Source organism: Manis pentadactyla, chromosome 4 (genome assembly GCF_030020395.1).
Source record: "Manis pentadactyla isolate mManPen7 chromosome 4, mManPen7.hap1, whole genome shotgun sequence".
Taxonomy (NCBI): Eukaryota; Metazoa; Chordata; class Mammalia; order Pholidota; family Manidae; genus Manis; species Manis pentadactyla.
This window is the reverse complement of record NC_080022.1, coordinates 167,912,611-167,937,340: the sequence shown is the minus strand read 5'-3', so window position 1 is coordinate 167,937,340 and position 24,730 is coordinate 167,912,611. Positions and strand designations below refer to the sequence as shown.

Below are 24,730 nucleotides of genomic sequence, written 5' to 3'. Positions count from 1 at the left end.
GCAAAACTAAAAACAGGCTTTTAAAAAAATCTGTGGTTTATTCATACAATGAAGTACTACTCATCAATAGAAAGGACTGAATCACCAGTACAAGATGATTGAATCTCACAAACAAGCTGAATAAAAAACCTTAGGCAAAAGAGTGGAGGTTGTATTACTCTATTTGTATTAAATTCTAGAACAGGCAAAAGTAAATCACAGTGGGAAAAAAATCACAAGAGTGGTTGCCTGTTGGATGGAGATGGAGTGGGGGGCAGAAAGAGATTAACTGGGAAGGGGAATGAGGGAACTTTATAGGGATGATGTTAATATTCCATTTCTTGATGGGGGTTGGGGTAACACCGGTGTATGCAAACGTAGTGAATGTACACTTAAGATTTGTGCATTTCATTTTATGTAGCTTTACCATAAAATGATAAACACTGTAAACAAATATTGAACTTGTTAATATGAATTCTGAAGTATTTAGGTGGAAGTGTACTGTTGTCTACAACTTACTTTGGAATTCATTGAATATCAGATGGTTTAATGGATGGAGAACATGATAGGGAGACAGATGTGCTACAGCAAGTATAATAAAATGTTAACTGTAATCTAGGGAGTGGGTAGATGGGTGTACCCTGTAAAATTCTTCCACCTATGTTGAATGTGCAATTTGTCTAGTATTTAACATTCACTGAATGAATGAATGAATGAATGATGAATAGCTGGATGAAAAGGTGACATAAGTCAGCTATGGTGATTACTTCCTTGATTCACCAGTGACATCTCCCTCCTTATTGGGAAAACAGCTTTGTATTAGTGTTTGCAAACAACCTTTGTGCTTCATGGTTTAAGAAAAGACCACTTATTTTTCCTTGAAAACTTTATCATAAAGCAGTTTTCAAATTCTAGTGTCTGAATCAAGCTGGAAGAATTTGTTAGAATCTGGGGATCCCATCCCCCTGGAAAGTCTGATTCAGTGGTTCAGGGGCAGGGCCTAGAAATCTGTAGAGCTTAACAAGAGCCTCAGGGGATTCTATTTTAGGTAGTCCCCAGGTCACAATTTAAGAAACACTGATGAAAAGAAATTCATTAGTTTAGTTCCTGAAATTTCAGTTTTCTCTACCTCAAAAATAGCTGTCCTGTTTTTTATTTTCCACCACAAAACTATGGCGCCACTAATTTTTTGAGCCATCATCCTCTTCCTCTAACCTTGGTGTCAATTAGGATGGAGCACTAGAAGTTACGGTGGCTATTAGTAACATGGTAGGTAGAGTTATCATTTATCGGATGCCTATTTGTTGGGTGCTATGTGAAAGGCTTTGTAATTGCTGAGTAGGTTGTGGTACATTTATTTTACAATGGGGAAAAACCCTCAGAAAGGTTATGTAACTTGTCAAAAGTCACAATATCATACATGACAGACTTGAGATTGAAATGTGAATCAAACTGTGATTTTTCCAAGACACAACCCCTTTATTCATTTTTATTGAATTATTGTTGATATACAATCTTATATTGGTTTCAGTTGTATAGCACAGTGGTTCAACAGTTACCCACAGTATGCAGTTATTGTCAATATAAGAAGATGTTACAGAATCATTGCCTATATTCTCCATGCTGTACTACTATCCCCGTGATCAACTTATATTACTGTTTGAGGATTTTTGTGCCCCTTTATCTCCCTCACCCATCCACCCACCCACCCCAGCTCCTCCCCCATGGTAACCACCAGTCACTTCACAGTGTCTGTGAGTCTACTCCTATTTTGTTCATTTTGCTTTGTTTTTATATTCCACAAATAAGTGAAATCATATGGTGTTTGTCTTGCTCTGCCTGACTTATTTCACTTAACATAATACCCTCTAGGTACATCCATGTTGTTGCAAATGGCAGGATTTCTTTTTTTATGGCTGAATAATACTCCCTTGTATATATATGCACCACATCTTTATCCATTCATTTATTGATGGACTTAGGTTGCTTCCATAACATGACTATTATAAATAATTCAGTGATAAACATAGGGGTGCATGTATCTTTTAGAATCAGAGATTTTGCTTTTTTCAGGTAAATTCCTAGAAGTGAAATTATTGGGTCATATAGTATTTCTATTTTTAGTTTTTTGAGGAATCTCCATACTGTTTTCCACAGTGGCTGCACCAATTTCCATTCCCACCAGCAGTGTAGGAGGGTTCTCTTTTCTATAACCCCCTTTATTATTGTGTAATTATTAGTATTAATGATTACTACTGTTTCTATGAGGTCATGTCTTAAAAGAAATATTGGTCAACTTTGACTGCAGAGTGCAGGGCCCTTAAAGAGTCAGCCAGCCATCCATTTATTCATTTAACAATACTTAATTGAGCAACTGCTATGTGCCAGAAACTGCCAGGCATAAGGGACACAAAGGTAAACTGAGGTCTCTAGAATTATGGAGCTCACATGGATACGGATAAGTACACAGCGATTTATAATGCAGAGTGATAAGTGCTATAATTCTCCTTATATATAAATTTAATAATCCCTCAATAAAAACACAAATTGGACTGTTTCTGGAACTGAACAAGCTGAATTCAAAGTTCACTTGAAAAAAGTGTAAGAAGAACCAGGAAATACAAGAAAAAGAAGAGTTGAGTGTAGTCAAGTAATGACCTACCAGTCATTAAAACAAAACTACAAAAATTAGGATGGTTTGGTCATAGTATATGAATAGATTAATGGAATGGAAAAGGGAATCCAGAAACAGACTCAGATACAAATGGGAACATAGTATATGATAAAGGGGTATTTCATACCAGTGGGGGAAATATAAAACTATTCTGGAAAGGCATTGAGACAAATGTGTATCCAACTGGAAAGACAATACACAAAAACAAATCTTAAATGGATCAAAGACTTAAATGTAAGTATTTAATATAAAATTATAAAGGGGTAGGAAGTTTTATGAGGCTGGAGGGTAAGAATAGTTAGGTCATGAGGGTCTTGATATGTTAAAAAGTTTGGGCCTTTGAATATGAATGAATCATGGGGAGCTGTTAAAGGTTTTAGAGCGGGAGGTCAATTATAATCAGATTAGTATTTGAGAGAGATCACTCTTACTATAAAGAGAGCATAGATCTGTAAAGGATAAAACTGAAGGTGGAGAAATGACACTTCTACCAGGTGAGGGATAATGGTTCCCTGGAACCGCGCTGGTGATGAATGGTGACGGAGAGGTGGATAGATTGAGAGATATTTAGCAGCATCTTGATTTATTGGATGTTGGAGGTGAGAGAAAGGTCAGGAATGATGCCTAAATGGAGAAGTGGTGGCAACAGGGAAGAAAAGAGTTGAATTGGGAGAGTAGGAAAAAGTGAGACAGTGAGTTCAATTTAAGTGCCAGCCAGGTGTCAGTAGAAATACCTAAAACCCCTGGAGCTTGAATGATGGATATGACTGAAGATAATTTGGGATTCATCAGCATAACTGATAACTGAAGTCCTGTGAGTGGATGCGATCGCCCAGGGAGTGCACTTAGCGTAAAAAGACCTAGGACAGGACCTAAGAGGCAGGATAATGAAGAAAAAAAATGTTCCCTGAGAAGCATCTTGAGGAGAAAAGGAAAATGTGGAGAGGGGTAGGGAGAAGTCAATTAAAACGTGTTTCAAAGTGGTCCTTTATACCAAAGGCTAGGGGGGTGGTCAAGATGAGAATGAGAAAAATGTGTTGATTTAAATACAAGGGTATTACTACTGAAGATCATCGGAAGAACAGCTGACTGGACGGCTGGGGTGGAGGCATCTTGAAAGACATGGGCTTTTTTTTTTTTTTTTTTAAGGATCACTTGAGTATATCTAAAATGCTGATGACAGAAAGCCAATATTGAGGGAGACACTGGAGAGAGAAAGGAATTGAGTTTACCAGATGTGAGGGGTGGGACCCAGAGAGGCACCACCGGACCTTAGGAGGGAAGCCTCTTCCCTCGTAAATGAAGGGAAATGGGGAAGCTGACAGATTCTAAAGGTTTGGTGCAGGGAAGCCCAAGGACTTCCGGTTGGATGGTTTCTACCTGTTTGGAAAGCCGGGTGTGGGTGTGTGTGCTGGGGGTGGTCCGGGAGGGGGCCCAGGCTCGTCCACGCCGGGCCTTGCGGGGGAGACGCCCACTGGGACGCGGTGGTGCGCTGCCACTGCAGCTGGACGGCGGGGCGAGGCCCAGCATCAGCTGTAACAGGACAGAGGCGCGGCGTTTCAGCACAGCGTTCGCGAAACCAGGGCCCAGCCGAGGAGCCCAGAATGTAACCACACCGCCGCGACATCAGGACTCAAGCTCCGTAACTGCGCGTTACATCACATCCGCACAGCGCGACGGACGTGCTTAACGTCATGGTCCCGCGACGCTGGCGCGGTAATAGAACGCCCTCCCGGAAGTGGATTCCAGATGGGGCAGTGAAAGTGGCAGCCGGTGGCCTCTGGCGCCCGATCTGGAGAGGTCAGAGCTGAGCTATTTCTCTTCGTTTCCTCCCAGTCCTTCCTGAGTCTTCCAGATCCGCCTTGGGAGGAACTGTCTGCACCATCATGGGGGGAGGCGACCTGGTAAGTGAGTGAGGCCTGGGCGTGGGAGGACTGGGGCCGGAGACGGATCGGGGCTGGGGACGAAAACTGGTAGGGGTGGGAATAGATTAGCGTGACAGCACAGCCTTTCTTTCGCGGGGAGGGAGCCGTAGCCCTGGGGAGGGGACGGATCCCTAGGTCCACGGAGAGACGGAGTGGAGACTTGGAAAGGTGTTCGAGGTGTGTCGCCAACGGTTGCAGGTGGTGTTTGTGTGTTTGTTGGCGGGGGCCCTCCCGGCTGTAAATTCTGGGAAAGCCGGGAGGGGAGTTTTTGGAACCGTGGCTAGGAAAGGACGCAGGTATCGAGGACTGGTCACACCGGCTTTGTTTTGTATATCTTGTCTTGGGACACGTCTCCCTTCCTCAGCTGGGAGTTCAGAGTCATGTCTTGGGCAATAGTAAGGGTGGTTTGTGTCCTATTCTCCTCGTCCTTGAGCTATGTCCTGGGGTCCATTTTAAACCTGAAATTATCTTCATGTCCACCTTTCGGACTTCTACTCCTTCACTGCTACATTCTGATGTGTAATGACAGAGCTTTCTTCTGAATTCATAGCACTTAATATGTTATATGGCAAGTTATCTTAAACTATATAGTTTATCTGTAGGGAACTAAGACCCCAAATAGGGCAGACAATCCACAAGAGCATGGTGCAAGAACAGAAAAATGCTAACCTTTTGAAAGTGTAGCTAATTGAATCAGCAAATAGCCACCTGTGCAGTAGCTGTTAGCGATTAGAATGAGTTCCAAGACCCCATCAAGGTTCATCCAACTTAGTGTATTTTTCAAGTAATTGTAGTTAGGGACAGAAAAGCCGTAATCCAGGGTTTCTCAGCTTCAGCACTATTGACATTTTGGGCTGGATAATCCTTCGTAGTGTACGTGTGTGTAGGGGGTTTGGGGTCCTGTGCATAATGGGGTGTTTAGCAGCACTCCTGGCCTCTAGGTACTGGATGCCAGTAGCATCCTTCCTCCCTTGTAACAACCAAAAATATCTCCATACATTGCCAAATAGTCCCTGGAGGGCAGAATCACCCATGTTGAAGGAGGGGAGGAGGACTGGTATATCCCCTGAATATCTTCCACATGCCAGGTGCCTTTATACTATTTTCTCATTTAGACTTCTTAACTGGTCTCCTCCTCTCCATTCTTAGCCATCTCCAGTCCATCTCCACATGATAGCCAGTTAGGCCTCTCACTTGCATATGACTCTTTAATATTTCCTACTGTGTCAACAGAATAAAATCCATCCCCTTAACAAGGCTTGTAAGGCCCTTAATCTGTTACGTCATCCTGAGCCCCTCTCCCCAGTCAGCTTGTATGTCATCTCCAGCCACGCTGCATTGTATGTGCTATGTTCTTTCTCATCCCTAGGCCTGCAACTGTGTGTGCTGTTTCCTTTGTTTGGAAATCTACTCTCCCCCACTTCTACATCACTGGCTGATTTATAATTGTCCTTAGACGTCACTTCTACCAGGAAACCTCCCCTGACTGGGAAGCTGAACCAAAGCAGTGGGTGGCTCATGGGGAGGAAGGAGAGGGGAAACATTCTTGTGAAGGGAGACCAGAACCAAGGGCAGATTCCTGGGAAGGAAGGTTGAAAGAGGTGTTAGGTGGGGTTGTAAACCCTGGAAATTTAAGGCAGGTTAAGTAGACTCAAGGAAGAGTTGTGTTCATAAGAATGCATGTCCAGTGCCAAAACTCGAGTCCTGTTGTCTTTCAGAGTCTATACCTTCCTATCTCCCTGCCCGTTTCTTCTGTATGGTCATCACCAACCCTTACTTCAGGCATGACCAATGGAAGTCAGATCCATATGCATATCAAGTTAAAAGGGTTTGAAGGGAATCCAGGAAGGGCCTTTTCTATCCTGAAGCTTTATATCCTTGCACTAAAACCCCTTGATGTGTGAGAGATCGTTGAGTATCAGCCTTGTCATTGTGAAAGATATCTTGCTTGTACATGCCTGTCTTGGTGTGAATAGGGTGGAGAGGGTAGGTGAGTTAGGGCCAGTTATACTCACCACCCACCCACTCCCTGCATTGTTTTCTCCCTCCTATCATTCACCCCAGAATCTGAAGAAGAGCTGGCACCCGCAAACCCTCCGCAATGTGGAGAAGGTGTGGAAGGCTGAGCAGAAGCATGAGGCTGAACGGAAGAAGATTGAGGAGCTTCAGCGGGAACTGCGGGAGGAGAGAGCCCGGGAAGAGATGCAACGCTATGCAGAAGATGTTGGGGCTGTCAAGTAAGCGAGGAGCTGAGGTGCTGTGGAGCAGTTTGGGCTCTGGGTGTCCTGGTGTGTAGGGAACTGCAGGACTGTACTGTGGGTGACTCTTCCAGTTGTTGCAGAATAGCTGATTAGGAGCATGGGTCTTGGAGTCTGCTAGCGTGGGTTCTAAGGTTGGCTTTGCATGGACTAGCCTAGCCATGTAACTGGGAGCAAGTTTGGGAACCTGGCTTACATCAGTAGAACCAGGGGAGTCAGAATACCCAATTCCTAAGGTTTCTTGAGGATTAAATGAGATAACACGTAAAGAACTAAGTGTAGGCAAGCTCAAGGTAGATGATTGACAAGTCATTGTGACTGAGGATGTCTACCCTGTTTCTCAGCATGTGTGCAGGTCATAGTTCTGCTTTGGTTTGTTTATGTATCATAGGCTAATGTTGAGGGGCAGTGAGGTTCCATGGAAGTAGGTGAATGGTGTGTCTGTCAGGAAAAGCTGTGTAACTATGGATGGTCCCACTCAATTTTGCTCTGCTTCAGCTTCCTCTTGTGTAACATAGGATAAGAGTGACAGATAATAATTAGCTTACCCGTAGAAGGAGGTAGGAGTAAATGTGTTCTGAGAAAAATAAAAGGCATACAACATGCAATACATTTCTAAATCAGAATTAAATAAAACCTACAGAGAGACTAAAATTGAATAATCTGTACTATCATTTCCCTTGTGCATGTCCTTGTGGGCGGGTCTCCAAGGTGGTCTGTGGCGTACTCCCTGCATTGGAAATACATGGCTTTTCCTTAATTTTGTGACCGGAGAATTTGTGATATTCAAGGTTTGTGTATGTGAGGCTCAGTTTCAACTCATGGAAGTAACATTATGGAGCTGAGGCAGGATAACGATTATACTCTCTCAGAATAATGGATTGGAGAGAAGTCCATTCCGATTTAAGTATGAAATTTGGAATGTTTCAAAATAAGTGGAGTTTTAGAATTTTTAAATACAGCACATATGTTGAGGGCATTCATACATAAAATAAGAGTGAAATTTTATGTTTTTTTAGCCATAGACTTAAATTGTTATACTTTATGTAAATTGTATACTTTACATTATAATTTAATGTAAGTAAATAAATTTCACACATTTAAATTAATTACTGGGCAGTTTATAAGTTGAACACACCATTCATTGTTATTTGTGAAGTTTTAGATTTGTGAGCCTTCATTTTAAAGCAGGTGTCAATTTTAGACTGAGTCATAAAGGCTTACTTTCCCACTAACCAAAGATAAAAAGTTATTTTGAAGTTTTTATTCAGCAAAGCATTACATACCATATGCCTGATGTGTCTGAAATTTGGGCTTGGCAGAGTCTAACTAATGAGGTCGGAGTATAGATGAGCAGCTTCAGAGCTGGAAGTTAAATGTTTATCCTGTTGCTGACCCTCACCCCCGCTTGTCTGTTGTGATTGAAAGGAGGCAATTTTACATTGTTTTGATTTTTGTGCTCCCTTACATATCCTCCAACATTGTAAAACACAAGGGTCAGCATGTAGGTCTTTTCTTTGGTCTTCACTTGCAGATGTATTTAGATGATCAGCTTGTCCATCTGACTGCTTTGTATAGTTCTTTGCACAATGTCATACTTTTAATTTATCCTATAAAATATCAGTCAATACCTTTTGCATCTAACGATTCACTTCTGTGGTTCAGATAATCTTTTCCATGTTTGTGATGTGTCTCTCAGAATAAGTAAAAACTTTAATACCCCTATTATCCTGGATCAAAATCCTTCTTTGCAGTAGAGTGTTGCTTTAATATTTACTGATAATGTTAGAAAACTATGTTTTCTAGATGATGGTCTATACCAAGGGTTGTATCTCAACCTTGCACAAGTGTTCTTGGAAGGTGACATATAGATGGGAGTGGTTCCCACTCAAGCAGATTCCCTAAGAATAGTAGGAGGTGTGTGGGGCAAAGACAAATGTATATTTTAAGAGCTCTTGGGTGATTCTAATGGGCAGCCTCAATTAAGAACATAGTCTGTATCCTAGCAGCAACAACAGTCTATAATTTTTTTCTTACCTGGCTTTTACCCTAAATAGTTTCTCATCTAAGCACTCAGAGTAACAGAGATGGTAGTTACTAGCTCCATTTTAGACATGAAGCTATGGAACTGCACGGAAGTAACTTGTATGATTACCCAGTTGGTTAGTGGTGGAACCAGGCCAACCCCTGTGGCCCTGGGTCTTAGCTATACAACATACTTAGCCTTACTAGAAGGCCTGAGTAGGACTGGTATCAGTTGAGTCTTTTTAAGACTAGCTAGAGCCATGCAAATACTACTTCATAGAAGTACTGTCTGTGTCTTTGATATCCTTTCTTCTGTATTTGACTCAGGGGCCCTTCCCCAGAAATGTTTTGCTCCTTTGCCTGCAGGTTCCTGGTTCTCCTACCAATTCATATCATGTCTTCTCTTTCCTTCACTTATTTATTTAGCTTCTTTCTCTTATTTCATGACTGCCCACGCTCCTCAAGGGCTCTGCTTCCACTCATTTTCTCTCTCTTAGGGCCCCTCCATTCCTCAAGCATCAGTTGTCTACTTCATACTGGTGGCTCCAGATTTGTCCCACACAAACTATTGTGTCTCTGTATGTGCAGCTGCCTACCACACAGTTCTTCTTTGAGGCCCCCGAGTCACCTCAACACACGCTTAGCTCTCACCAGCCCCATTTGGAAATTTGTTGACCTGTGTGTCTCATCCAGTAACCTATGACCAACCAACTGCTTGGATCTTTTTCATCCTTCCAGCCTTACTCTTCTGTCTGGCACACAGGAAGTATGCTCAGTAAATGTTCACAAATGAATAAATAAATATTGCCCACTTCCTCATCCCTATTAGTGCCAGGCATGCATTAGCCTGATCTCTCCAGTCATCTTTGACATGTCCTTTTAAAGGCCCCCCTACCCAGTCACTAAGACCTGCTTTCCTTTCCACAAGTACTGCCTGTTTCAAGATCCATTGCCCATGAAATGCCAAACATTGAACACGTGACCATTAGGCAACTGTATAGGATTCACAGGTGAATAAACTGTGGCTCCAGCTGTGTAGCGGTTGAAGAAAACCTGGTGGGAGAGACAAACGTACATAGATAATAAGACCACCTAGTGTTTATTTAGTACTTACTTTGTGCCATGCATTTTTCTGAGTGCCTTAAAAATCCACTGACTTATTTAATCCCCAACAACCCTGTGAGGTATGTACTGTTTTATCCCCATTTTACAGGTGAGGACACCAAGGCTCAGAGAAGTTGCTTGGCTTTAGAGCTGAGATTCAAATCTACATTGCCTGACTCCAGAGCTAGTGCTCATAACCAATATGTTATAGTGCCTTTCAGGAAAATGAGCTTCCTGGAATATTCTAGTCACCATTGATCTTCCTGCTTAGACCTTATGATCTGATGTAGTCTATATTTCACAACCAATTCTTTTTTTCCTCCTACAGGAGTTTTTTTGAATAACAGAACAAACAAAATCAGGCAGCAAAGTCCCAAAGGAAATAATGATCTTGTTTCAATGTTATTTTCCCTTTGGTCTGTCATCTTCTAAGCACTTACATTTTCTTTTAATGCTATTGGACATTTATCTTGATCACAAATACAATCCAAGTATGGATAAATAAATATTTTGTCTTTTCACACCTTATCCCCGCCCCCATGTTCCTTTAAATAGAGAGAAGTGCTAAATGGCTCTTCATATCCTATTTGGCCATAGTTTCCTGTGGTTTAAAAACAGACTGTATCTTGTTCTTCCAAAATACTTCTTGAACTACTACTCATTCTGTTAAAAGAAATCCTGGGAAAGAAGCCCTATTGGTATTGTCCATAGTTTCCAAAAGGTGAGGGTGGTAACTGGGTGGAAGACAACTGGGAGGTGTCGTCAGCAAATCAAGGACCACTGGGAAACAGCATAAAGACAAATGCTGTCAGTAAGATACCAGCTCCTCTGCTTAAATCTAGGAGAATGCCACCCATTATAGCTCACCCAGCAACCATGGCCACTGGTCTGTTTCCTGCTGCTAGTATGGCTCCTGCTAAGGCAGCACTTGTGATGGGGATCCAGAGATCTTCTTTCCCTTTAACTTGAATCATACTGTAGTCAGTCATGGAAAACACACCTTCGTGTACTGCAAAGCTATGTCCCTACTATGGAGGCCTCATTATATTTGCTACAAAGCTCCCTTGTCTCTGGTTTACTCCCACTGAAGAATGTTGAAAACCTTTAATTGCTTGAGAGACACCACTTCCTATGGTACCCATCATACAAGCCCCACCATAGTCTTCTACAGTTTTCCAGGGCACGGTCTTGCCCACACTCTCCATCTGGACTCCAGTGGCATGAATGAGGCCAGGCAAGCTGAGTAGAGCCTGACCCAAGTGGTCCACAATCAGTTCTTAAGTATAGGCTATAGTGTTTCTCAGTCTAATTTTTTTAATAGGAAAAAAAAAACCCTAGAGGGTTCTGACCCTCCATTACTGGTTTAAATTATTCTCATTAAAAATATCCAAAGACGTAACTAGGAAGACTCTTTATGCTCATAGTTGTTACATAATTTTAAGCAGAAATAAATATACAGAGTAAGCAAAAAAAGTCATATTCAAAAAGCATTGAATTTAATGTTATAGATAATAAATACTGTTTTGATGAAAATACTTGGCTGCTTTCAGTATGCGTGTGGTATTGACTGCTTCAACATTATAGACTTAGCATGCCTTTATTGTCTATTGTGTCGGGGTTTGATTTTCCTACTACTTTTCTCTCAGAACCTCAGGGAAATATTGGTTTGGCATGATGCTGTGACATAATTTGGCCCCCCTATTTTGGCTTGAAAGCATAATTATTACATTATCTCTGGTCTTTTTTCATTATCTTCTCAAATGTAGTGTTCCTGCTTGTGCCAGTGTGACAGTAAGCACCAAAACACACAACACAACTGCCTATGTGCTCACTGGTATTGTTCTTGGTAATGATGATCCAAAATACACTTGCTGTTTCGGATCATCCTCGAAATAAAAGCATAATAGAAAGACTTTGCAAAGGACCCTTCAGGAGCTCTGAGCAAAAATCCATGCCCCAGGTTGAGGAACACTGGTTTTCCTCATGAATTGCTTTAGGTGCATGGAAATGATCTCTCCACTAAATGGTAAGCTCCATGCTGGCAAGCACTGTTTCTTCCCAGGTGCCATGTGGAGTAACATATTTAGCCCATGGTAGTGCCTGTGGAATGAGTCTTGCTCTGATCAGCTCTGGTAATGTATCCTCATGTTCAAGTTTTGTGGGTAGGTTTATAGAAGTCTACATTTTCTTTGTATTTTTGTTTCCCTTAAATTAGGAAAAAAGAAGAAAAACTGGACTGGATGTACCAGGGTCCTGGTGGGATGGTGAACCGTGATGAGTACTTGCTGGGGCGCCCCATTGACAAGTACGTTTTTGAGAAGATGGAGGAGAAGGAGGCAGGCTGTTCTTCTGAGACAGGACTCCTCCCAGGCTCCATCTTTGCCCCATCAGGTGCCAATTCCCTTCTTGACATGGCCAGCAAAATTCGGGAGGACCCGCTCTTCATCATCAGGTACTGATGAGGGGCTGGGAAGGGGCTCTTGTTAGTTTTTCTCAGTCCAAACCTTTCAGTGCTTAGCAGAGATATTAAATAGCCTCATGCTTCACAGTTGGTTTCCTCTTGGCTTTTGTCTGCCATATAAAAGAATTTATCTCCATTTGGGCTTCTTGATGTCAGGAAGAAGGCTCCATTAAAGGTGCCTGGTCCAGGTGATACGGAGAGTTTGGCAAATGGACCAGACCAGATTGAGCTACATTTATTCATTCATCTTTGGCCTTTAAGCAAAAACCAGGAGGTAGAAACAAGGTGAGAAAGGCTGGCAGCTTTTTGGAAATTTGGGGATATGTGTGGAGTTGGTCAGGTGGATGAATAGGCCTTCTCTCCTCCCTCCATTTTTTTTTGCAGCAGAACCCTTTAAAAAGAAACTTTAGAATCTTACTTGAAACCTACTATCTAACAGTTCAAAGTAGAGCTGCATTTTGGGTGCTGAATGAGATCATGCTGTGCATATTATTTTTTTATTTTGGCTTAATTTGCATTCTTTTATTTCAAGTGTGTAAGGTTGAACATTGAAAATGTTATTTATACTTCTTTTCAACATTCTTTCAGTTATTTATATATTAAAGGTATAGCCTACTGTATGTACAGATATTATATATTATGTGCAAACATTTTCTCCCATTTTGTTAGCTTCTGAATTAATTATGGCAAATACACATAACATAAAATTTATTATCTTAACCATTTTTAAGTGTACAGGTACATTTACATTGTTGCACAGCCATCACCACCATCCTTCTCTGGAACTTCTTCATCATCCCAAACTGAAACCCTACACCCAATAAACAAGAACTCCCCATTCCTCCCTCCCCACCAGCCCCTGGCAACCATCGTTCTACTTTCTGTCTCTATGAATTTAGCTACTCTAATTACTGCATGTAAGTGGAGTCATTTGGTGATTGTCTTTTTGTGACTGGCTTGTTTCACTCAGCATGGTGTCTTCAAAGTTCATCCCTGTTTTGTAGCATGGGTCAGAATTTCCTTCTTTTTAAAAACATTGTGGTGAAATACACATAAAATTTACTGTCTTAACCATTTTAAGCATACAGTTCAGTAGTGTTAAGTGTATCCACACTGTTGTACAACCAATCTCCAGAAGCTTTTTATCTTGCGAAACTGGATAATATTTCATTGCATACATTTTGTTTATCCATTCATCTGTTGAAGGACATGTGGGTTACTTCCACCTTTTTGGCTATTGTGAGTAATGCTGCTGTGAACATTGGTGTACAAATATTGTGCTCACTATTCTGTAAAACTCTTCTTCACCTAATCATATATATGGAACATACTCTGTGTTGCTAATAACTATGCTTCTGTCACATAATTTTTTATGTCCATATTGTATGGATATACTATAACTTATTAATACTCTTGTTGAGTTCCTAGCTTGTTTCCAAATTTTCAGTTATAATGCAAACAACTTTGTAGTGACCCTCCTTGATTATATCCTTAGATTAGCAAATTCTTGAGGAAGAATTTATAAGATTAAAGAGTATGTGTAGGCTGTGATAAGTGTTGCCAAATTGTCCTCCAAGAAGATGACCAGTTTATCCTCTTATGAACAACATATGAGAGTAAGACTTTGTGACAGAGGAATTTCATTCTCTTTATTTCCAAGGCAGTTACCATGCTAAACAGTGAAGGTAGTATTGAAATGTTTCACCCAGTTGATACACAGCAACCATTTGATACACAGGATGACACCCATTTACTTGACCAGTTGGGAAGCCCTGAGCATGAACCCTAATAAGAAACAGACCAAATTCACTGTCTTGTATTGCAGGGAACCAGTATATACTTGCCCCACAATATTCAGTATTCAGTCCCTTCTGCAGGTTTGCTGTATTTCTGGTGTCTACACCATCACTTAGATTTCAACTTAGGGCCTGTCTGCATGCATTTGGAAAAAAACTTGCTACATAGAATTGTAGAAAGTAGAGGGAATGGCTTATTCCCCTTTCCAAAAGAAATAGTCATGATTTTTATCATTTCTTCTTTTTCTTTAGAAAGAAGGAGGAGGAGAAAAAAAGAGAAGTATTGAATAATCCTGTGAAAATGAAGAAAATCAAAGAACTGGTAAGTTAGTGTGTCAGATAAGCACCAAGAGTATCTTTTCTCTACTTAACATGAGAACTGCTCTCCATTTACTCTTACTTTATGAGGAGGAAAACAGAATGGCTTTTAAAATTAATGTCGTTTAGAGCCCTTCTTCTGGTGATTTATGCAGTCTTAATTTATCGAGCTTAATAATTCACTTGATTTCCTCTTCTATGTCTTTGGTTGGAAAAGCACCATGAGATGCCATGTTTTCAGAAAGAGGGCTATAGGATACGCCTGTGGGAAGCATGGTCACGCAGAGTGTTCAGGAGGCCAGGTGATACCAAGCCTCCAGGGCCCATTCATCATTCACATGATATATTGTGTGATTGTTCCTTGGCTTAGTTGGTAAGGAAAACTTAAAGATTAGTCTTGCAGTCCCCAATTGTTTTCAGTGGAGTTGGAGTTCTTTTGATAGAATGTAAATTCCTAGACAGTAGTTCTGAGGAGCTGTTTAAATACACAAATTCCAGATTCACTCTTCAGAGATTCTGTTGAGTAGTCTAGAGGGGTTTGTGCATAGTCAGGGTTAAGAACCTCCCCATTTGTTGACAGGGAAACACTGATAATGTCCTGGACCTCTGTAGACCCAGAGGCCTGGCATCAGGGAGTTTGTCCACGACCCAGTCCCTTCAGAGGGACTGACAGGGGACTCAGTAATCTTGCATGGTTATGTTCTGGACATTTTCTAGTTGCAAATGAGTCTGGAAAAAAAGGAGAAGAAGAAAAAGAAGGAGAAGAAAAAGAAGCACAAGAAACATAAGCACAGAAGCTCAAGTAGTGATCGTTGCAGTAGCGAGAATGAGCGCAGCCGGGGGAGGTGAGCGTCTGGATGAGGGCCGCCCTCATCATTGGTTCATTCACACATTCCTTCCAGATCTAACTGAACACTTGCTCTGTGCTGGAAACTGGCTTTTAAGTGGTGAACACTTGTTCATGGGCCCTGTGCCCACAGACCTTGCCATCCAGTGCTAGAGTTCCTTGGAGATCTTGGCATGACTCTCTAACAGAGCTGACTGTAACCTTGTGGGTCTTAGGTCAGACATCCTGGATATGACTTTCATCTCGGCTTATGATTTCCCAAGACTGAAGTGGGTCTTATGTAGGCTTTTTCTTTTCAAATGCGTTAATGGGCCCATATGGGCCCCGTCTGTGTGTCTTCTCTGTGGGGGCAGTCAGGGTTGTCACTGCTGAGTCACTGTTAGTCCCTGGAATAGCAGCATGAGGTGAGAGGAGAATGTGTTTGGGGGTTGGGGCAGAAAAGCTAGACTACTGCTTTTCACAGGAATAGCATGACTATGTTGATACATCTTTTAGCAAAGCCAGTCACAATAGAGAGACACACTCCCAAGTAGGAGCTGCAGGGTGGGAAAGGTCACGATTAAAGCAGGAAGCATGTTTCAGCACCAGAGATTTAAACTGGACCTTAAGCCATTTTCCTTTTCAATGAGTGTGTGTTTTAATCTCTCAGATCTCAAAAGAAGGTGGCAAATTCTTCCTCTGTTTTGTCTAAGGTTCCTGGATATGGCTTACAGGTAAGGATGTGGGCTTCTCAAAGGGAATGACTCTGGGATCATGGAATGAGCCCACTTGATAGCCTTTTTGAATATAGAGCATTTTTAGCAGCTAATTGTACTTCATGTGGGAAGAGGGAGTTTGGACAGCCAGACTGGAGCTGCTAGGAATAGGTGCAGACCTTATCCCTGAGCCTCTGATCGTGGCTGAGGGCCCTCTGAGCAGAGAGGTTAAACTGCCAGTGCGCATCTAGGCATCTGCCCATCCCTCTGCAGACAACTTATGTGACATGCATATGTTTTAAGTATACAGGTTGATGACTTCTGACAAATGTACATCCCTCTGGTTCCTTTTTCCCCTCAGCATGTTTAACTTTAGGTCCTATCCTCCAAACTCTGCCTCACACTCCTCCTTATGCTGTAGTGAAGAGCCATGCCAGTTTAGGTAGTAGGGTGAGTACATTCTTTTAGGGGATTCTGAAAATACCTTTCCTAAGTTTGTATGGCTCTGTGGAATGGGGCTCCTTACAGAACCACAGTGCTCATTCATTTCCTTGTTTCACTTCATTTTCTTTGAGTTATTGGATTTTCCTATAAACAGCTTTTCTTCCTCTCTTTGATGATACAGATCAGGGACTCCCACCATAGCCACAGATTGCAGGGTCCTCTGATGGCTGAGCAAAAGGGAGTGCATGGACTGAAGAATTACTCCAGGTCCAGAAGCTCCTCTCACTCACCTCCCAGACATGCCAGCAAGAAGAACACCAGAGAATCAGGGTCCCGGGACAGGAGGTCTCGCTCCCCAGGCAGAAGGTCACAGTCCCCAAGGCCAAGCAAACTGTGAGTGTGGTAATTCACTGGGAAATAACCTGCAAATGTGGGGGCCTGGTCAAGCAAATACTTGCTTTTGGTGATGTCTATTCATTTGATTTTTCAAAATGTCTTTGCTGTGTTTTTCTGTTATATCATTTTTTTCCTTACCACAATGTAAAGCTATGTATTTATATATGGAGAATCTCTGGAGTGGGTTTAATATCAAATCTTATATACCTTTATGCCTTTGCTTTTCTTCCACTTCTGTCCACTCTTCTTTTCAACTTGGATTATAACTCTTTAAGAATGTTAGCTTTACTTCCATTGTTTGAGGGACAGGATAAAAGACCCTGTATTGAAAAGGCTTTTCTCCTCTCTGCCTTCTGTCTGTTCCAGGCACAACTCTAAGGTAAACAGGAGAGAGAGATGCCGAACTAAGAGCCCATCACCTAGAAAAGAGGTCTACCAAAGGCGGCATGCACCTGGGTACACCAGGTGAGTTGAGAGCCCACGAGAACTTCAGACTGTGGGCCTGACTCTGGGAATGGCTCAAACCAGGGCAAGTGAATAATCTACATTACCTTTCTGCCAAACCAGCTTTTATTCTTCTTGTCAACTTCTAACAGTCTGCCTGCCTCGCTGCTCTGGGAAGCACATTGAAAGGGCAAAGTAAAGAGCTTTGACTTAATGAACAATGATGAAGTGACTGTCTCTCAACATCTATAAACATATTAATTTTCATAGAGATTTCCACAAAGAAGCTTTTCTTGAGAGAGTGTTCCTTTCTTGAGGTGTTAGGTAAATGAGAAGCAGGGTGTTCTCCTTCAGGGCAGGCACCCTAAGGTGGACTCTGTGTTTGAGCTGGATGTGGAGTGGGTCAGACAGAACAGGGTGTGCAGCCGTGGGACCTGACAGGAGTTGGCTGTGCCTAGGAAAGGCTATTCCTATGGGTATTGGTTGCTTTTAGTAGAAGTTTAGATGAGATGGACAACTTGTGTGAACTTTCTTCTATGCCTAAACAAATTGGCTGCACATTAGAATTACCTGGGAAGCTTTAAAAAAAAAACCTCATTGCCCAGCAACACCCCATCCCTATTACATCATACTTTCTGGGAGTGGGCTCAGAAATTTATGTTTTTAAAGCTCCCTTGTGGTTCAAACACAGCCAATGTTGAGAACCACCGAGAGTCTACAGAAACCTCTTTCGTTGTTAGAGAGGCAGACTGAGTTCCCTTTTAACTCTTAATTGTCTGATTCCCTAAGTTTCCAAGGAACAGAAACTTTCTGAAAAGTTTAAATTTTTTTTTTTCCCCCACTTTGGTATGACTATTTTTAAATTATCCTATGGTAAGTCTGACTTGTGTTTTTTTTTTAACTCAAAGTTGCTTTATTTGCTTCAAATTTTTTTTTTTTTTTGAGAGGGCATCTCTCATATTTATTGATCAAATGGTTGTTAACAACAATAAAATTCTGTATAGGGGACTCAGTGCACAATCATTAATCAACCCCAAGCCTAATTCTCAAGTCTCCAATCTTCTGAAGCATAACGAACAAGTTCTTACATGGTGAACAAGTTCTTACATAGTGAGTAAGTTCTTACATAGTGAACAGTGCAAGGGCAGTCATATCACAGAAACTTTCGGTTTTGATCACGCATCATGAACTATAAACAATCAAGTCAGATATGATTATTCGTTTGATTTTTATACTTGATTTATATGTGAATCCCACATTTCTCCCTTATTATTATTATTATTATTTTTTACTAAAATGCTGAAGTAGTAGGTAGGTGCAAGATAAAGGTAGAAAACATAATTTAGTGCTGTAAGAGGGCAAATGTAGATGATCAGATCTGTGCCTATAGACTAAGTATTAATCCAAGCTAGACAAGGGCAACAAAACATCCACGGATGCAGAAGATTTCTCTCAAAATGGGGGGTGAGGTTCTAAGCCTCACTTCTGTTGATCCCCAATTTCTCACCTGATGGTCCCCCTGCGACTGTGCCTGTCTTAGGTTGTTCCTCCCTTGAGGAATCTTACCCGTCTCTGGCTAACCAGTCATCTTCCTGGGCCATACAGGGAAATGTAAAGTTGGTAAGTGAGAGAGAAGCAATATTCTTTGAAAAGGTTAGCTTTTTACTTCTTTGTAGATTTATGCCCTGTGGCTTCTATGCCCAGCATTTGTCTTGAGGTATCTTTACCACTTGGAAGAATTATGATACTCGGTAATTTTCTATATGAGACACGAATTCTACTAAAGGGTTGTAATTAGGAAGGAAGAAGAAAAGCTATAGAAGTAGCAGATGGAAAAAAACATGGGAAGATTGATTATTTCTTTTTTTTTTTTTGAGAGGGCATCTCATATTTATTGATCAAATGGTTGTTAACAAGAATAAAATTCTGTATAGGGGAGTCAATGCTCAATGCACAATCATTAATCCACCCCAAGCCTAATTCTCATCAAGTCTCCAATCTTCTGAAGCATAATGAACAAGTTCTTACATGGTGAACAAATTCTTACATAGTGAATAAGTTCTTACATGGTGAACAGTACAAGGGCAGTCATCACAGAAACTTTTGGTTTTGATCACGCATTATGAACTATAAACAGTCAGGTCAAATATGAATATTCGTTTGATTTTTATACTTGATTTATATGTGGATCCCACATTTCTCCCTTTATTATTATTATTATTTTTAATAAAATGCTGAGGTGGTAGGTAGATGCAAGATAAAGGTAGAAAACATAGTTTAGTGTTGTAAGAGGGCAAATGTAGATGATCAGGTGTGTGCCTGTAGACTATGTGTTAATCCAAGCTAGACAAGGGCAGTAAAACAGATTGATTATTTCTTTGACATATCTTCTTGTAGAGTAACATAAGCATGTATAGGTTTTAACAAACTAATTAAATTGCGTACACACATTAACATAATAGGAATACAGCTACATAACAAAAGCAGACCTACAATTACCAGCCATATCCAGTGAAACCAAGAAAACCAGTTAGTACCTAGGCATTTGTGAAAACTTTTCAATGATATGATGGATATTGTCTAACTGAATTTGAATAGTTTGAGAAAAATCAGACAAATTAAAACAACACATTCCTGGGAACTGTTCACATCCCATATGTTCTTTTAACAGTAGATAGTAAAAGGTTTAATTTTTACTGACAACTTTCCAAAATACGTCATATCTTTCCCTGCCTTCCCAGAGTATATTATGCTCCATCTCAAACCCTTCCCCTTTGGTAACCACTAATTCCTTCTCAGTGTTCATAAGTTGGAGTTATTTTTCTTACACTAATTAATAATTATTATGGAGGCATCATTTCTTAAATTGTTTTGAGCAAATAATACATACACATATTTTCAAAAGTGAAAAAATACTAAAAGTCTTATAGCAAAAACCACCAGTTCCTTGCCCTGTCTGACCTCATCTCTAGTCATGCTGCCCGTGACAACCACTTTCAGCTCTTTGAGCCATTTCTTTTGGTAACTACCTAGTTTTAAAATTATGCCTATGTTGCTGTCTTGTAATTAATCAATTTTAGACACTAGATATTTTCTTTCTGTTAGAATAATGAGGCCTTAGAGTAATGAGCTCTTACATGTTCCCAGTCCCATGTTTCTTCTCTCCCCAATCTTTCCATTATGGTTATATCACCATTTCTGCGTTAATCAGTATGTAGATTCATGTTACTATGTTTTATAAATATTGATCACTGATACTTTTCATTGCCAAGCACAATACTGAGGTTACATTTCTCTTATATGATTTTTACATTTTCTCTAGGGTCAGTACTTGCGTCGTTCAATGTCCCATGACTTTCAGTTCCAGGAAATTTTCTTGTATTATTTCTCTGATACTTTCCTAATTTCTAAGAGCTCTTTTATGTTCTGATTGTTCTTTTTAAAAAGCCTCCCATTTCTCATTTTAATGATATAATTTCTTTCCTTTGTTTTCTCTCAGTGAGATTTTTTGTTGTAAAATTTTTAGAAGTTTTTTTGTGCTTTATCTTCTTTAAGTTCCCTTTTCCTTTTGCTTTGTTCTTTCATGTCAGAGGCTTTCCTGAAGTGTTTGGTAATATTTCACTGCCTATTTGTATTGAAGAGTAAGGCTTTAAAAAGCTGAAATCACCATATTATATTTGGGCAGGGCTTGTTTACTTGGAGGAGATTGGGTTTAAACGGTTCTTAGCTGGGGACACTCTGATATCAGTATCTTTGGTCCTTTTGTCAGGGGCCATTAAATATCTCCAGAGAAAAAACCCTCTGGTTGCCTGACCAATGGCTCTAAGGCTGACTTGGTGGTGTTGTGGGAGACAGCACAGATCCCAGCAGGGTCTGGGATTCTCAGTGTTGAGTGTGTGGACATCCATTTCATGCTTGTTTGCCTTGGTGTTTCTGCCAGATTCCTCTGCTGTGCCTGATGCCTCTGAATCTTCTGATCTCCTGTCTAGTGTTGCTCTCTAGAAACTACCAGATGGTCTCTTCTCTGGAGATCTCATGTAGATTTGGGAGAACAGTCACTAGTTTCCCCAAGTTAGGCATGAAGACCCAGGAGTGTCTTCAGTGCCTCTTACACAGACTTTAAATTAGTCCCATCATTTGTGGCCTTTATGCCTCCCTGCCATCCTCTGAAGTCCTCGGTGCCTAGGTCTCTGAGCCTTTCTGGGATTTTGCTTCTGATTAGTATCAGGCACTTAGAATTCGGTTTCCTCTGATCTGTTAAAATAGTTACCACTCTTTCACCCAGTTCTATCTTGCAACAATTTGTTGACAACTCTTGTGTTCTTTCCCATTCTCTATGTAGTTTTATGTTTTATTTAGTGAGGTTTTTGAAGGGGAGTGTTGTCATTTCACTATAAATAAACGTCAGGCTTTAGTATTTTAAGTTTGTTTCTCAAAATTGGTCTCCCACTCCCTTAGGGGACTCTCGACAATTATTTTTCCTTTTAAAGGGGGAATCTTACATCACCCATTTGAGAAGCAGTGGATTTAAATGTCTGACCTTGTTAAACAGTGATTGAGCCGGTTCTTCACCTCCTCTTTTTGCTCTAATTTCATTTGCACTGAGTGCCAGGAAAGAAGACCTGTCTATTATTTTCTGAGATTAAGCTGAATTCTCAGGCATCTAGCTTCTAGCTTAGTCCTAAAGTGGTATACTCATGGGCTATGTCCTTTAATTTCTAAGCATCTCCAGTGGGTAGATATAGATGTCAGCAGTCACGTGGATAACAATCCTCTGTTCTTTAAGTTTTTCAGCAAACAATTGGAATATTTTATATTGAATGTTTCAGTATAATCACTCCAGAGGTTACTGAATGAGAGTATGGAACCCTTCACTAAAAGTCTTTGAAATTTGAATAAAACCACCTAAAATGTTAGAAAGGATGGCATCTCATAGTGGGCTTGGCTCTGGGTTGGGCATTTCCTTGGAAGGAGAGCAGTGAGGTGGAGAACCTAATTTCTGTTTTTCCTGTAGTGTTTCTGTTATTTGCTGGGAGAGAACTAAATCTCTTTGGGTGGTTTTTGTGTTCAACAGAAAGCTCTCATTGGAGGAACTAGAGCGAAAACGGCAAGAGATGATGGAAAATGCTAAGTGGCGGGAGGAGGAAAGGATGAACATTCTCAAGAGGCATGCTAAGGATGATGAACGGGAGCAGAGGCTGGAGAGACTGGACTCCCGAGATGGGAAGTTTATCCAGTGAGTGCATCTTCTTCCTCCCTAATGGTTTGTATAGCGATGGTCCCAAGGAGGCAGTGAGGCAGCTGGTTCCTTCATTGTGTTCTCATGTGTCTGTGCAGAGAGAACACAGAGCTCAGTCTCCAGGCCACCTTTGTTACTACTCCCAGTTGCTGGCCAGACAGTAGGATGTTACTGATTTGAGGGGAGAAGCAAATTGGTATTTTCATTAACTCTTCCTTTTAAATAAGAATTCCTGGGTCAGGAAGCCTTTTTGCAGTGAGGCTTTAACTTATTTTCGAAAACAGATAAATTTTCCCTTATGGACACTGGTTTAAAAAATTGAGTTCCAGATGGAGTCGCACAAGTTATCTATGTGGGCTTAAAAGTACTTGTGTTTCCAGAGAAGACAAGTAGTGATTCTACAGGATCTTACTACGCTGATGGACAATGACTGTAATGGGGTTTGTGGGGGGGGGGGAACTTGGTGATGGGGCGAGTCTAGTAAACATAATGTTCCTTTTATACAATTGTAGATTAATGATACCAAAAAAAAAAAAAAAGTATTTGTGTTTCTACATCTGCTTTATAGCTAGCAACCTGTTTCTTCTAATTCTGCCATATAGTTGACCAGTTGACAAATGTTTGTTATTTATAACTGCCTGTCTTCTCTTTTTAGCCGCATGAAGCTAGAGAGTACATCGACCTCGTCCCTGGAGGATCGGGTGAAGCGGAATATCTACTCTCTACAGAGAACTTCTGTAGCTCTGGAGAAGAACTTTATGAAAAGATGAAAACCATCCCCTCTCTTGCTGGCTTTCCTGAATTTTTTGGGGAGGCTACTGATCCCTTAAAAATTCTCTTTATAAGAGTTCAAGTAACTTCTTCCACAGATGTCAAACCACCACTGTTCAAAGTGACTCTTCAGCAGTTCCTGAAACAGCTCACTTACTTTGAGAACCAGTGTGACTTGCTTTGTGGGACTCTCAGTAACTTTTGCCGGATACAGAGTGGGTTCTAATTATGTTTTTAATGGGTGGGCCCTGGCCCCTGTAGGTGTGAGTGCTCATCCTGCTATGGAAGGCTGCTCCCTGTGGTCTTTGTACTCCCTATGGGAACAGACCTATTCCCACCTGCATGAACAGACCTATTCCAGTCTCAGTACAGACCGGACTTTCAGAAACTTCTCTCTTCAGTCACCCAGATAGATTGTGCCTAGTGGGATAAATGCAAAACATTTGCTTGATTTAGTAGATAATGTGACAGAAGGATGTCAGCATAGGGCAGAGCCAAGGGAGTGACAAAGAATGTGGAAGATAAAACAATACAAAAAAGCCCTAAATGAACTGTTGAACTATTTGGACTATCTTCTGAACTGTAAAAGTGTAGTGTGTTTATGTACAAATGTATAATTTTACTTGTTTTTTAAAGGAAGTTAGCCTTGTGACAATATTCTTTTTGGTAAGTGACTTTCCTGTGTAATGGAACCACATTCTATCATGTTGAGTAGTAATGCAGTAAGGCATGTCAGCTTTTTTTTCCTCTGGGAATCCAGCTAGTTTCAGAGGAGTCTGGGTTTATCGATCGCATCTAGAATATCTATCTTTTTACACTGCTTAGGACTTAGATGTGGGCAGGGCAGTGAAGTCAGATGATTTTAGGAGTTAGGACCAAATTGCCAGTATGCTCCCTGGCTCCTAAAAGAGAATAAAATGGAAGCTGTTTATTTCATGGCTTCCATTTTATTGTGTAATAATCCTTATACATTCTAGATTTTCGGGAGTTGTTTGCTACTATTTTTTAGTCAGGTATTAAAAAAAAAAATGGGACCAGTCTTCTGTCTTCACTCTTTTCTCTATTCTTTCTCCAGAAGCCCTCATTAGACCCACACATTAGCTAGGCTAGTTCCTTGTTCTGCTCATCCCTAAATCTGCCTAAAACGAATCTCGATTTATATGTTTGAGCACTTATGGATGCCAGGCACTGTAATGCTTGAAACCCAGTCCTTTCCCAGAGAGAAAGTAACATACACTGTTACTTAGTTAATCACTTCATCCTGCTTCCCTATGCTAGAGTTAATTGTCTTTTATTTTATTACTTGGTAATAAAGGCTACATTTATTTTTGTAACTGTTTAAAGAGCGACCATG

General features: G+C 40.9%; 1 protein-coding gene and 1 pseudogene across 1 annotated transcript; one reads left to right on the top strand and one right to left on the bottom strand.

Moving 5' to 3' along the window:
• Positions 1–4,374: 4,374 nt before the first annotated feature.
• Positions 4,375–24,713, top strand: CWC25 (CWC25 spliceosome associated protein homolog). The gene is made up of 10 exons (XM_036930347.2): positions 4,375–4,557; positions 6,643–6,815; positions 12,181–12,417; positions 14,475–14,544; positions 15,258–15,385; positions 16,037–16,100; positions 16,708–16,919; positions 17,289–17,387; positions 22,441–22,602; positions 23,261–24,713. The coding sequence occupies exons 1-10, from the start codon at positions 4,540–4,542 to the stop codon at positions 23,373–23,375; spliced, it is 1,278 nt and encodes a 425-aa protein (XP_036786242.2). The 5' UTR covers positions 4,375–4,539; the 3' UTR covers positions 23,376–24,713.
• On the bottom strand, positions 9,365–12,173 carry LOC130683571 (mitochondrial import inner membrane translocase subunit Tim17-A-like; annotated as a pseudogene).
• Positions 24,714–24,730: the final 17 nt, after the last annotated feature.

Coding starts and splice junctions, on each gene's coding strand:
- CWC25 (XM_036930347.2), top strand. Junction 14,545..15,257: donor TGAAGAAAATCAAAGAACTG/GTAAGTTAGTGT, acceptor GACATTTTCTAG/TTGCAAATGAGTCTGGAAAA. Junction 17,388..22,440: donor CATGCACCTGGGTACACCAG/GTGAGTTGAGAG, acceptor TGTGTTCAACAG/AAAGCTCTCATTGGAGGAAC.